Raw genomic sequence first — 15,083 nt, forward strand, 5'->3', positions numbered from 1 at the left:
TATAAAGGCTTGAGTGTGTAAAATCCTGGAACGGCGCCATATTACCCTGGAAAGTGGCCTTTGATTTTATGCTGGTGATGACAGACTACTTATAAAAAAATATTGGAACAAAAATAATAAATAAAAGATTAAGGAATGTTTTTAATTTCATGTGAGTGTTCTTGAAAGACATAAAATATTGGAACATAACTCATAAAATAATTAAAGAATGTCTCTAATTTCATGAGGGTGTTGACAGTCTTGTGAAGAGGGACGTGTTTGTGTCGAGGTCTTCGTTAACACGCCAGAATCACCTAGTTCGCTAATTAACTCCTAATTATCCGTCAGCCAGGCTCGAGGACTTGACCATTAAACTGTCTCCATTAGTTTATTAGGAATTATAAGTGACGATGGCGGTAGTTAATAACGTAATAGATTTTCAAGAACTTCCTCGCCACTTGCCAAATCATGGAGGCGGTCGGTTTAGTTCTCTGTTACACTGTTGGAGTACTGGGTATGTATGGGCTCTGTTACACACTGTTGACAAGTACTGGGTTAGGGCTCTCTGTTACACACTGTTGACAAGTACTGGGTGTATGGGCTCTGTTACACTGTTGGGGTATGTATGGGCCTCTGTTACACACTGTTGGCAAGTACTGTATGTATGCTTGTTATGTTGACAAGACTGGTATGTATGGGCTCTCTGTTACACACTGTTGACAAGTACTGTGTATGGGTCTCTGTTACACACTGTTGACAAGTACTGGGTATGTATGGGGCCTCTGTTACACACTGTTGACAAGTACTGGCATGTATGGGCTCTCTGTTACACACTGTTGACAAGTACTGGGTATGTATGGGCTCTCTGTTACACACTGTTGGCAAGTACTGGTATGTATGGGCTCTCTGTTACACACTGTTGGCAAGTACTGGGTATGTGGGCTCTGTTACACACTGTTGACAAGTACTGGTATGTATGGGCTCTCTGTTACACACTGTTGGCAAGTACTGGGTATGTATGGGCTCTCTGTTACACACTGTTGGCAAGTACTGGGTATGTATGGGCTCTCTGTTACACACTGTTGACAAGTACTGGGTATGTATGGGCTCTCTGTTACACACTGTTGACAAGTACTGGTATGTATGGGCTCTCTGTTACACACTGTTGACAAGTACTGGGTTGTATGGGCTCTCTGTTACACACTGTTGACAAGTACTGGGTATGTATGGGCTTCTGTTACACACTGTTGACAAGTACTGTATGTATGGGCCTCTGTTACACACTGTTGACAAGTACTGGGTATGTATGGGCCTCTGTTACACACTGTTGACAAGTACTGGGTATGTATGGGCTCTTGTTACACACTGTTGACAAGTACTGGGATGTATGGGCTCTCTGTTACACAATGAAAGTACTGGGTATGTATGGGCCTCTGTTACACACTGTTGACAAGTACTGGGTATGTATGGGCTCTGTTACACACTGGGTTACTGGGTATGTATGGGCCTGTTACTGTGGGGGTCTCTGTTACACACTGTTGACAAGTACTGGATAGTATGGGCTCTCTGTTACACACTGTTGACAAGTACTTGGATGTATGGGCTCTCTGTTACACACTGTTGGCAAGTACTGGGTATGTATGGGCTCTCTGTCACACTGTTGACAAGTACTGGGTATGTATGGCCTCTGTTACACACTGTTGACAAGTACTGGGTATGTATGGGCCCTCTGTTACACACTGTTGACAAGTACTGGGTATGTATGGGCTCTGTTACACACCTGTTGACAAGTACTGGGTATGTAGGCCTCTGTTACACACTGTTGACAAGTACTGGGTGTATGGGCTCTCTGTTACACACTGTTGACAAGTACTGGATGTATGGGCTCTCTGTTACACACTGTTGACAAGTACTGGGATGTATGGGCTCTCTGTTACACACTGTTGACAAGTACTGTGTGTGGGCTCTTGTTACACACTGTTGACAAGACTTGTATGGGCCCTGTTACACACTGTTGGCAAGTACTGGATGTATGGGCTTCCTGTTACACACTGTTGGCAAGTACTGGGTATGTATGGGCTCTCTGACACACTGTTGGCAAGTACTGGGTATGTATGGGGCTCTCTGTTACACACTGTTGACAAGTACTGGGTATGTATGGTCTCTGTTACACACTGTTGACAAGTACTGGGATGTATGGGCCTCTGTTACTGTTGACAAGTACTGGTGTATGTTCTGTCATTTGACTGGGTATGTATGGGCTCTGTTACACACTGTTGACAAGTACTGGGTATGTATGGGCTCTGTTACACACTGTTGACAAGTACTGGGTATGTAGGCCCTCTGTTACACACTGTTGGCAAGTACTGGGTATGTATGGGCTTTCTGTTACACACTGTTGACAAGTACTGGGTATGTATGGGCTCTCTGTTACACACTGCTGACAAGTACTGGGTATGTATGGGCTCTCTACACACTGTTGACAAGTACTGCATGTATGGGCTCTCTGTTACACACTGTTGACAAGTACTGGTATGTGGGCTCTCTGTTACACGCTGTTGACAAGTACTGGGTATGTATGGGCTCTCTGTTACACACTGTTGGCAAGTACTGCATGTATGGGCTCTCTGTTACACACTGTTGACAAGTACTGGGTATGTATGGGCCTCTGTTACACACTGTTGGCAAGTACTGGCATGTATGGGCTCTCTGTTACACACTGGACAAGTACTGGGTATGTATGGGGTTCTCTTACAACACTTGTTGACAAGTACTGCATGTATGGGCTCTGGTTACACACTGTTGACAAGTACTGGGTATGTATGGGCTCTCTGTTACACACTGTTGACAGTATGGGTATGTATGGGCTTTGTTATACACTGTTGACAAGTACTGTATGTATGGGCTCTCTGTTACACACTGTTGACAAGTACTGGGTATGTATGTTTCTGTTACACACTGTTGGCAAGTACTGGGTATGTATGGGCTCTCTGTTACACACTGTTGGCAAGTACTGGATGTATGGGCCCTGTTACACACATGTTGGCAAGTACTGGGTATGTATGGGCCTCTGTTACACACTGTTGATAGGCACTGCATGTATGGGGCTCTGTTGCCAACACTGTTGACAAGTACTGGGTATGTATGGGCTCTCTGTTACACACTGTTGGCAAGTACTGGGTATGTATGGGCCTCTGTTACACACTGTTGACAAGTACTGGGTATGTATGGGCTCTTGTTACACACTGTTGACAAGTACTGGGTATGTATGGGCTCTGTTACACACTGGATTGTTGGGTCTGTTACACACTGTTGGCAAGTACTGGGTAGGGTCAGGCGGACTTTCAAAACATTTTAGAGTATTGGAACACTAACCACAAGGACAGAAGATAAGAATGTACTGAATTTTTGCAGGTTATTGAGTAACTTGAAATATGTAAAAAAACGGAACGTGAAAATAAACAAAAAATAAGAAAATGAAACATCTCTCTAAAAAAAAAACCAATGAATGTCTTTAATTTCGTATGAGTGATGATAGTCTTGTAAAATAAGCAAAAATATTGGAACAACCAACAGAAAGCTGATTAATGTAATGCAGATGTTGACAGACTTCTAAAACGCTTAGAATACTGACACAAAAAAACCGCGAAACTGACTTAGGAATGACTATAATTTCAAAGAGAGTAATGGCAGACTGAAGAAAAACGAACAAACAATATTGAACATAAAACAGGGTTAAGGAATACTATGATATCATGAGGTGTTGACAATGTTGTTAGGGAGACTGGTGGACCCACGGCCCTCATTAACGCTGTAATCACTTAGTTCACTAATTAACACGTAATTACTCTTCGGTCACACTGGGAACTTGACCATTAAACTGTATCGAGTAATTTGTTATTTTGAATGAATCATTATACCGTATTTGAAATATATGTTATGATGAGAATAATAATAGTATCAGTAACAATGATACTAATAATAGCAGTAATAATAATAAAATAATAGGGTAATAAAGTAATAATAATAATAATAATAATAATAATAATAATAATAATATATCCTTGAAAATATTTATAAAAAACCCATCAGTAGAAATAAGGTATATGTAAAAAAATTAAATTAGCTGGTTAAGAAAATTTTAATATACATATATATGATATGAAGAACGCAAAAGATATATATGAAAAACGCAAACTGTCCAAAAGATATAGAGTAAAACACGCGAACTGTCCAAAAGATATAGAGTAAAAACACGCGAACTGTCCAAAGATATAGAGTAAAAAACGCGAACTGTCCAAAAGATATAGAGTAAAACACGCGAACTGTCCAAAAGATATAGAGTAAAACACGCGAACTGTCCAAAGATATAGAGTAAACACGAACTGTCCAAAAGATATAGAGAAACACGCGAACTGTCCAAAGATATAGAGTAAACACGCGAACTGTCCAAAAGATATAGAGTAAAAACACGCGAACTGTCCAAAGATATAGAGTAAAAACACGCGAACTGTCCAAAAGATATAGAGTAAAACACGCGAACTGTCCAAAAGATATAGAGTAAAAAACACGCGAACTGTCCAAAAGATATAGAGTAAAACACGCGGAACTGTCCAAAGATATAGAGTAAAACACGCGAACTGTCCAAGATATAGAGTAAAACACGCGAACTGTCCAAAAATAGGAAAGACAAACCATTAGAAAATCGTTAAAGATTCTTAATAAAAAATTGTTCGATTAAAGTTTTCATTAGTGTGTGTTTGTGCTCATTTTTATACCGCCTTATTATTTCACTTTGTTTCTTAATGTTATTCCTCTCTGTCTGTATGTCTGTCTGTCCGTATCTTTTGTATGTCTGTCTGTCAGTATCTTTGTGTGTTCCTTCGTCAGTATTTTGTCGTCTGTCTGTGTATCTTTGTAGTCTGTCTGTCAGTATCTTTGTATGTCTGTCTGTCTGTATCTTTGTGGCTGTCTGTCAGTATCTTTGGTATGTCTGTCTGTCTGTATCTTTGGTATGTCTGTCTGTCATATCTGTATGTTCTGTTCCAGTATCTTGTGTGTCTGTCTGTCTGTATCTTTTGTATGTCTGTTCGTGTATCTTTGTATGTCTGTTTGTCGTATTTTGTATGTCTGTTTGTCAGTATCTTTTGTATGTCTGTCTGTCCGTATCTTTTATGTCTGTCTGTCTGTATCTCTTTGTATGTCTGTTCGTGTATCTTTGTATGTCTGTCTGTGTATCGTATGTGTCTGTCTGTGTATTTTGTATGTCTGTTCTTGTCTGTATCTTTTGTATGTTCTGTCTGTGTATCTTTTGTATGTCTGTCTGTCTGTATCTTTGTATGTCTGTCTGTCTGTATCTTTGTATGTCTGTCTGTATATCTTTTGTATGTCTTTCGTGTGTATCTTTGTATGTCTGTCTGTCAGTATCTTTGTATGTCTGTCTGTGTATCTTTTGTATGTCTGTCTGTCTGTATCTTTGTATGTCTGTCGCTGATTCTTTTGTATGTCTGTCGTATCTTTTTGCGTCTGTCTGTCTGTATCTTTTGTATGTTTGTCTGTTCGTATCTTTGTATGTCTGTTCTGTATTTTGTATGTCTGTTCGTCTGTATTTTTGTATGTCTGTTTGTTCGTATCTTTTTTGTGGTCTGTTCTTTTTTGTATGTCTGTTGTCGTATTTTGTAGTTGTTCAGCAGTCTTGTATGTCTGTCTGTTCGTGTTCTTGTATGTCTGTCTGTCTGTATCTTTTGTATGTCTGTTCGTGTATCTTTGTATGTCTGTCGGTGTATCTTTGTATGTCTGTTCGTGTATCTTTGTATGTCTGTCTGTCTGTATCTTTTGTATGTCTGTTCGTCTGTATCTTTGTATGTCTGTCTGTCTGTATCTTTGTATGTCTGTCTGTCTGTATCTTTTGTATGTCTGTCTGTCTGTATCTTTTTTTTATGTCTGTCTGTGTATCTTTTGTATGTCTGTCTGTCTGTATCTTTTTGTATGTCTGTCTGTGTATCTTTGTATGTCTGTCGTCTGTATCTTTTGTATGTCTGTCTGTCTGTATCTTTTGTATGTCTGTCTGTCTGTATCTTTTGTATGTCTGTTTGTCTGTATCTTTTGTATGTCTGTTCGTATCTTTGTATGTCTGTCGTTCGTATCTTTTGTATGTTCGTCTGTTCTGTTGTAAGTGTTCGTTCGTTGTATCTTTTGTATGTCTGTCTGTCTGTATCTTTGTATGTCTGTCTTTCTTATCTTTGTATGTTCGTTCGTGTATCTTTTGTATGTCTGTCTGTCTGTACTTTGTATGTCTTCTGTCGTCTTTGTATGCCTGTTCGTCAGTATCTTTTGTATGTCTGTCCGTCTGTATCTTTGTATGTCTGTTGTATCTTTTGTATGTCTGTCTGTCTGTATCTTTTGTATGTCTGTCTGTCTGTATCTTTGTATGTCTGTCGTCAGTATCTTTGTGGCGTCTGTCGTGTATCTTTGTATGTCTGTCTGTCTGTATCTTTGTATGTCTGTCTGTCGTGATCTTTGTATGTCTGTCTGTGTATCTTTGGTATGTCTGTCTGTCTGTATCTTTGTATGTCTGTTCGTCTGTATCTTTTGTAGCGTTCGTCGTGTATCTTTGTGCGTCTGTCTGTCTGTATCTTTTATGTCTGTCTGTTGTATCTTTGTATGTCTGTTTGTCTGTATCTTTTGCATGTCTGTTCGTCAGTATCTTTTGTATGTCTGTCTGTCAGTATCTTTTGTATGTCTGTTCGTATTCTTTGTATGTCTGTCTGTCTGTATCTTTGCATGTTCGTCTGTGTATCTTCGTTCGTTCGTGTATCTTTTTGTGGCTTGTCTGTGTATCTTTGTATGTTTGTCTGTCTGTATCTTTTGTATGTCTGTCTGTCTGTATCTTTTGTATGTCTGTCTGTCTGTATTTGTATGTCTGTCTGTCTGTATCTTTGTATGTCTGTCTGTGTATCTTTGTATGTCTGTTCTGTATCTTTGTATGTCTGTCTGTCTGTATTCTTTGTATGTCTGTGTGTCTGTATCTTTTGTATGTCTGTCTGTCTGTATCTTTGTATGTCTGTCTGTCTGCTTTTTTTATGTCTGTCTGTGTATCTTTGTATGTCTGTCTGTCAATCTTTTATGTCTGTTTGTATCTTTTGTATGTCTGTTCGTCTGTATCTTTGTATGTCTGTTCGTCTGTATCTTGTATGTCTGTCTGTCTGTATCTTTGTATGTCTGTTCGTCTGTATCTTTGTATGTCTGTCTGTGTATCTTTGTATGTCTGTCGTTCGTATCTTTTGTATTGTCTGTGTATCTTTGTATGTCTGTCTGTCTGTATCTTTGTATGTCTGTCTGTCTGTATCTTTGTATGTCTGTCTGTTCATTTTTGTATGTCTGTCTGTGTATCTTTGTATGTCTGTCTGTCTGTATCTTTGTATGTCTCCTCTGTCAGTATCTTTGTATGTCTGTTCATTCTTTGTAGTCTGTCTGTCTGTATCTTTGTATGTCTGTTCGTATCTTTTGTATGTCTGTCTGTCAGTATCTTTTGTATGTCTGTCTGTCAGTATCTTTTTGTATGTCTGTCTGTCTGTATCTTTGTATGTCTGTCTGTCTGTATCTTTGTATGTCTGTTCGTTCGTATCTTTTGTATGTCTGTCTGTCTGTATCTTTGTATGTCTGTCTGTCTTGGTATTTTGTATGTCTGTCTGTCTGTATCTTTGTATGTCTGTTCGTCTGTATCTTTGTATGTCTGTCTGTCAGTATCTTTTTGTCTGTCTGTCAGTATCTTTGTCTGTCTGTCTGTATTTTGTATGTCTGTCTGCTGTATCTTTGTATGTCTGTCTGTCGTATCTTTGTATGTCTGTCTGTCTGTATTTTGTATGTCTGTCTGTTGTATCTTTGTATGTCTGTCTGTCTGTATCTTTGTATGTCTGTCTGTCTGTATCTTTGTATGTCTGTCTGTCTGTATCTTTGTATGTCTGTCTGTCTGTATCTTTGTATGTCTGTCTGTCAGTATCTTTGTATGTCTGTCTGTCAGTATCTTTGTATGTCTGTCTGTCTGTATCTTTGTATGTCTGTCTGTCAGTATCTTTGTATGTCTGTCTGTCTGTATCTTTGTATGTCTGTCTGTCTGTATCTTTGTATGTCTGTCTGTGTATCTTTGTATGTCTGTCTGTCAGTATCTTTGTATGTCTGTCCGTCGTATCTTTGTATGTCTGTCTGTCAGTATCTTTGATGTCTGTCTGTCAGCATTGTATGTCGTCTGTCTGTGTATCTTTGTATGTCTGTCTGTCTGTATCTTTTTGTATGTCTGTCTGTGTATCTTTGTATGTCTGTCTGTCGTATCTTTGGTCTGTCTGTTGTATCTTTGTATGTCTGTCGTCTGTATCTTTGTATGTCTGTTCGTCTGTATCTTTGTGGTCTGTCTGTCTGTATCTTTGTGTGTCTGTCTGTCTGTATCTTTGTATGTCTGTTTGTCTGTTGTATGTCTGTCTTGTCTGTATCTTTTGTATGTCTGTCTGTCTGTTTTGTATCTGTGTTTTCTGTCTGTATCTTTTGTATGTCTGTGTGTATCTTTTGTCGTCTGTATCTTTGTATGTCTGTCTGTCTGTTCTTGTGTCTGTCTTTCGTATCTTTGTATGTCTGTTCGTCTGTATCTTTGTATGTCTGTCTGTCTGTATCTTTGTATGTCTGTCTGTCTGTATCTGAACAACACTGTCGAGTCTCTCCAAAACAAACCTTTAATTATTCATCCAGGTTTCAAAATTTTCAACAACACTTACACGATTAAAAAAATAAATAAACACAGTGAACGGTTTCTAACGGTTTTAACGGTTTCTAACGGTTTTAACGGTTTTTAATGGTCTTCTGTGGAGAAATTGAAGGCAAAAAGTTTATTGGATTGGCTGACGTCATAATTGAGTCCTTGAGAGACTTGGGTGAAGGACGAGGTTGGAGGACGTGTACAGGCCGGTTAAAAGAGGACCCCGAGGACGAGTGACTTAATACTTGAGTTGTTATAGTGAGAGAGAGATAAGAGGGAGAGGAGAGAGAGAGAGAGAGAGAGAGAGAGAGAGAGAGAGAGAGAGAGAGAGCTGCACTGTGGACAAGGCTAAAGACATGCTCTCCAAACTCCCCCTCTTTACAACCCATCAGGACAAGTTGTATGTGAGATGACCCCGTGTAAGACTCCAGGTCAAGGGAGGTCGAGGGTGACTGGCGGCGGTGTCAAGTAAAAGATGGAATGATAATTGAGAGTAATAATAATAATAGTCATCAAAATAATAATAATAATAAAGATGATGATGATGGATCCATTAAGCCTGTGACCTCTTGACCTGTGACCTCTTGGCCTGTGACTTCTTGACCTGTGACCTCTTGGCCTGTGACTTCTTGACCTGTGACCTGTTGTTTATGACCTCTTGACCTGTGACTTCTTGACTTGTGACTTGTTGTTTATGACCTCTTACACCTGTGACCTCCATGACCTCTTGGCCTGTGACTTCTTTACTTGTGACCTGTTGTTTATGACCATTTGACCTCTGACTTGTTGCTTATGACCTCTTGGCCTGTGACCTCTTGACCTGTGACCTGTTGTTTATGACCTTTTGTCCTGTAACTTGTTGCTTATGACCTTTCGACCTGTGACCTGTTGCTTATGACCTCTTGACCTGTGTGACCTCTTGACCTGTGTGACCTCTTGACCTGTGTGACCTCTTGACCTGTGTGACCTCTTGACCTGTGTGACCTCTTGACCTGTGTGACCTCTTGACCTGTGTGACCCCTTGACCTGTGTGACCTCTTGACCTGTGTGACCTCTTGACCTGTGACACCTTTACTCGTGAACGGATAGAAGTTTAGTGTTCAAACTGTGGATGTTTATTTATCTTGATGATCTTGGCACTGAGAGAGAGAGAGAGAGAGAGAGAGAGAGAGAGAGTTTATACCACCTGCTGTAAGTGTATAGACCAGGTAATAAGAGTGAGATACTGGCACTCCTTGGCACCTTTACTGACGATGCTAGCATGTTAGCGGTAGTAAGAGTAATAATGGGTAATATTAATGGTAGCATCCTGGTTTTAATGGGCCCCAGTCAAGGGCTCCCAGTTTTAATGGGTTCGAACTTGTGTGGTATAGGTTGGGTTAAACTGGGACCTATTATAATTGAGGTGCTATTATACCTGTCCCTTCAGCTTATTAGTGCCACAGGTGTTCAGTATCCCAGCCAACAGATGTTCAGCTTATCGGCTTCCTCGGCTGATCAATGCCAACAGATGGTTATTTACTGCTGGTCGCCATTTTTCTCCCAGCCAGGATTGTTGTTCCGTTGTTGTTGTTGTTGTTGTTCCGTTTATTGTTGTTCCGTTGTTAGGTCCGGAAAAGAAATGTTTTAGACAGAGAAATGTGTTATAATGTTAGGGGTATCAAAGAACTCAAAACACACACACACAGAAAACACAATCACACACAAAAAATAGCAAATACAAACACCAGACAAAAAAAATACAAAATTATTTAATACTTTTTCGGGCCATGAAAAGGTTAGGTTAGGTTCATGACATTTGTGATTACGTGAATTTACCTGTCGAGTGTTTGACAGACACACACACACACACACACACACACACACACACAAAAATATGTGAGGCTTGGCAAATTGTGCCTGAAACGTGTCATATTGAGGGATATCAACTCTTTCATCACCTTCGTTCACATAGACGCCGGAGGGGCGTTGCCCTCTACTGTCAAGATGACTCACGCCCGTCACGCCTGGATGTTCAAGTCCCAGCAGATGTGAAGCATTATGGATATGCTGTGCCACGGGCCTACCTGCGCCACACCAGCTTCCATCATAATCTGTGTGTCATACCATCCGCCTCGCTTCACCACCAGAGACACTCTTTATCAATCATCTCATCACCACCTCAGAGTTAGTACCCATGTGCCAAGTTAGTATTATGGGATTATAAATGAAATTGACACCACTGATATCCAGGACCAGCTGTCACTATCACAAGTTGTGAACTTTTCACACACGTCAAAATACCCTTGACCTTATCTTAACTGACGAAGTGGACCAGTACCAACCACCAACCAATGCCTCCTATCGGGTGAAGCAATACACCTATCAGTGCTCTGTCCCCAGCTGCCCACTCCCACTCAAGCACAGAGACTTACATCAAGACCAACAGGCCGATTACTGACTCCAGTGTGCTCCTTCGGACAGTGGATAGTTCACCATCCCTGGACTGAAGTACTTAGCGTGATGACGTGGAAACCAAATGGATAAATTTTACCAACACCACCACGTGGAGGCTCACCACCACTCTTCTTCCCCGAGAAGTCCGTCAGATCTCACCCAGCTGACTTGCCCTGGATCACACCTCGGATCAAAGACTTATGTAACAGAGAGACAGAGCCTTTCATCTCAATGACACATTCCGGCCACAGGTCCCTTCAAGAATCGAGTCATCCGCTTTAAATACGCACTGCAAAGAAATCCCATTACCCAACCAAATTACAACACCTGAAGCAGACCAACATCAGTCAGTGGTATGGTAAGTTTAAAGAACCCTGTGGACGCAGCTGAGCAATCAAATAACCATTTCGCTTACTATATGCCAGACGCTTCCCGGCTTGACACAACCAGTCCCCCTGCTTACCTACCAGCCCTTCCCACTGACTTAGTAGAAGAATTTGAAGTAGCAAAACGTCTGGACACCCCCATTGACTCTTACCAATGAAACTCTTCAAGGAGTTCTCCCCGGAGCTAAACCCCTATGCTCCATCATCAATGCTTCTCAGTCGCCAGATGTCAGCTGACTGGCAGACCTCTTATGTATCACCAGTGCCCAAGTCAACCAGCCCACAACTTTAAATCAGCATGACCTATTGTAATCACCCCCACACCTGTTTAATCTGTGAAAGTTTTGTGTCTGACTGGGCTGCAGAGTGCTGATATTGCAGGAGAGTCGTAGACCTCAGCAATTTGGCAATATGAAAACATCCTCCACCACTCACTGGAAGTCTTGTCAGCTTTCTCTCTCGATTACATATACCGCCATCTCGAGAAACGAAAACGTCTGTAGCTTGCCGCCTTCATTGATTACTCTACTAAAGCTATTCGACCTAGTCGACCACAATATAATCATCAACAAAGCTATTGACCTCGGCTGAGAAATCTTATACCATGGCTTGTCTCCTCAGTGACCGACGCCGTTGTACGCTCTGAGGGGCTGTTCCCCACCTTTTTAGTCACTCACCTGTGGCGTCTCCCAAGGCAATTCAAGATGTAATCACTGCTTCCTTATGCCTACCAATGATGCCCTTAAGAGAAAACTCCTGCTCGCTGTTATGTCGACGACTTCTACCCATTGGGATCAGCGTCACCAATTCTGCTCCTGACTATACTGCCCCTTCAGGATTTATTGAACAGTCGCCAAAACTGGGCTACCAACAACCATGTCACCATCAACCTTACCAAGACCATGGTTATGCATCTGACATTGTCCCACCTCTCCTTCCATTACTTTAGGTCCGAACACTCCAGGCTGTAGATTCCACGAAGCCTCGGCGTCACCATAGACAACAAACTAAATTAAACCACATGTCAATGAAGTCGTCAAATCCTCCAGTTTCCGTCCCCACCTCCTCCCCTGACTCAAGTCCTTCTGATCCTGCACCTGAGCTCCTCAGTGTTTGCACAACATCTTACTCCTTAAGCTCACCTTATGCCTCCCCCACTGGTCTTCCTCCCTAAATGCCACACAACGTAAACACCTAGAAAAAGTGCAAAAGAGGGCAGGCAAGATTATTCTCTCCCTTCCTACCCACATACTCTCATGCCTGCACAATTGACCCTTTCTGACTCTCACTGACCATCACCACGACCCTCATCTGCAAATTTGGTAAGAGCTTCACACCATCCTCGACAATCGGCCCTACTACCACCTGAGATCCCTAGCCCGAGAATTCGTTCGACACCACAAACTGCATCCAGCCCATAATGTGCACGAACCACTGCTATAAGAACAGCCCAGTCCTTAAACCATTGTAAAATTATCAATAACTTTAATAAACCAGTGTATCTAATTCCCAGTAAATACTACTTGCACTGTCACTATGTTGAAATGCACGTAGTTTGAGCTTTTCCCCATCTAGTTATTATATATCTTATTTGTATCACTTTTTACTTGTATATTATTTGTAATTCAAAACCCATTCCCAATGGCAACTGTGTATATTTTCAGCCTTCTGGCTGCCAAGCTCTTTCAACCGTTAATTATTATTATTATTATTATTATTATTATTATTATTATTATTATTAAGGCGGTGGCCAGGCTGGGCCTCTGCTTTGTGTTGTGGGTGTTCGTGAGACAACCAACCCCTTACCTGTATTTCCCTTCCACCTACCATATTATAAAGTTTGTTATTTATTGTTTATCTTAATGATCACTAACACCTGGTCTTCTCCTGCAGTTGGCGACGCCGGAGTCCGGGGATGATTCGAGCTTCCGCATGGCCATCGTGGGGGCGACGGGTGTGGGCAAGACGGCTCTCATCCACCAGTTCCGTACCTCAGAGTGTATCAACGCCTACGACTGTAACCCCAGTGAGTGTTGTTGACCTTTGACCTGTCCTTCCCCGTAGAGTTAAATCACGTGACTCCGGGTTATTTAGAGCAAGAGAGAGAGAGTGTGAGTGGTGTTGATCTCTTGTCTTTATAGAGTCAGCTCACAGCCTCTGAATTCGTGTATGGTAACCTGGTTACCTGTAGAGTTGGCTCACGTCTACCTGTAGAGTTAGGTCACGTCTACCTGTAGAGTTAGGTCACGTGGCACTGAATATTTTTCGTTGGTTGACCCATCTCGTGGTGACCTGTCTCTGGTGTGGACTAAGGTCATCTGGGGTTGGCATCTTGTGTTTGGGTTAAAAGGCTTAAAGGGGGCCCCAGATTTAATGACCATTGGCGTGACGGCGAGCTAAGTATTGGGATACATCACACAGTATACTAAGCCTTCGGTACACAAGGAGGCATTGATACTGCACTCGATCGCCTTCACTCCCCCAAGTTGTAATGTTAGGTACCCATTTACAGCTGGGTGGACTGAGAGTACCCTGGGATCAAACCAGCGACCGTTAAGATAGCACTGTATCCACTAGACCGCCGCATTTCTAGTCTAATTTAACTTGACAATCATTAGAAGTTGGACCCATTACGATTGAAACCCATTAGGGCTAGAACCTATTACGACGACGGGGACCCATTATAACTACTACGGTCGCACCTATTAGAACGATTGGAGCCCATTAGAACGGCTAGAACCTATTATACTTAAAACCTATTAGGATTTGACCTATTCGAACTAGGGTCCATTATCTCATTCTCGTTTCGCTTGCAGACAAAAAATCATAATATTCAGCTGTGTGGCCCGGAGCCTGTATTAATGAGGCGCACCTGAGACTCCCAGCGCGCGAGGGCAAAAAAAAAAAAAAAAAAGACTGGGCACAGGGAAAATAAGAGACTCCCAGGGCAAAAAGATTCTCAGGACACGGGGCAGAAACTGAGACTGAAAAAAAATGGGTCGATTTTTTTTTATTACATATAACGATATTTAAATAGACCTGAGTTTTAAGTAAATACTAGAAATATATTTGAGGAAAAGAAAAATTTTCTGTATGGCAAAATTAACTTAAAGAAAAACAGAGATATTGACAATTACATAACTGGATAATATGAAAATGAGAAATAATTTAGTGATTTTGTAATTGTGTGTGTGAGAGTGAGTCCTGACAATGCACTGTAGAGAATATATATATATACGGTAAACATTAGAGACCGGACCAAGATACCCATGTTAACCCACCAGCGTGTGTGAGTATATTGATCACCACCTTGGAGGTACTCTGGGAAGGATGTGACTTATTAAAACCCCCACAGTTGAGTTAATATTAGATGAATGACTTGAAAGAAACAAACTTTCAAGAGGAAAGAAATTTGAATCATATTTTAATAACTTTATGTAATTTATTTCTCTATTAATACTAGATCACAAATTATCGACCAAAAGCTCATTAGATACATTATGTTGTTTACAGGAGTACAAAGTATTTATACA

At 41.1% G+C, this 15,083-nt stretch overlaps 1 protein-coding gene across 1 annotated transcript in view; it reads left to right on the forward strand.

The window, feature by feature from the left end:
- LOC121853463 (ras-like protein rasG) overlaps positions 1 to 15,083 on the forward strand; it is a 153,368-nt gene that overhangs the window by 74,942 nt on the left and 63,343 nt on the right. The window contains exon 4 of the mRNA XM_042347607.1: positions 13,444 to 13,576. Coding sequence (XP_042203541.1) covers positions 13,444 to 13,576 — 133 coding nt within the window. The remainder of the gene's footprint in view (positions 1 to 13,443; positions 13,577 to 15,083) is intronic.

The sequence above is a fragment of the Homarus americanus genome, unplaced genomic scaffold, assembly GCF_018991925.1.
Source record: "Homarus americanus isolate GMGI-L3 unplaced genomic scaffold, GMGI_Hamer_2.0 scaffold4896, whole genome shotgun sequence".
In the NCBI taxonomy this organism is placed as follows: domain Eukaryota; kingdom Metazoa; phylum Arthropoda; class Malacostraca; order Decapoda; family Nephropidae; genus Homarus; species Homarus americanus.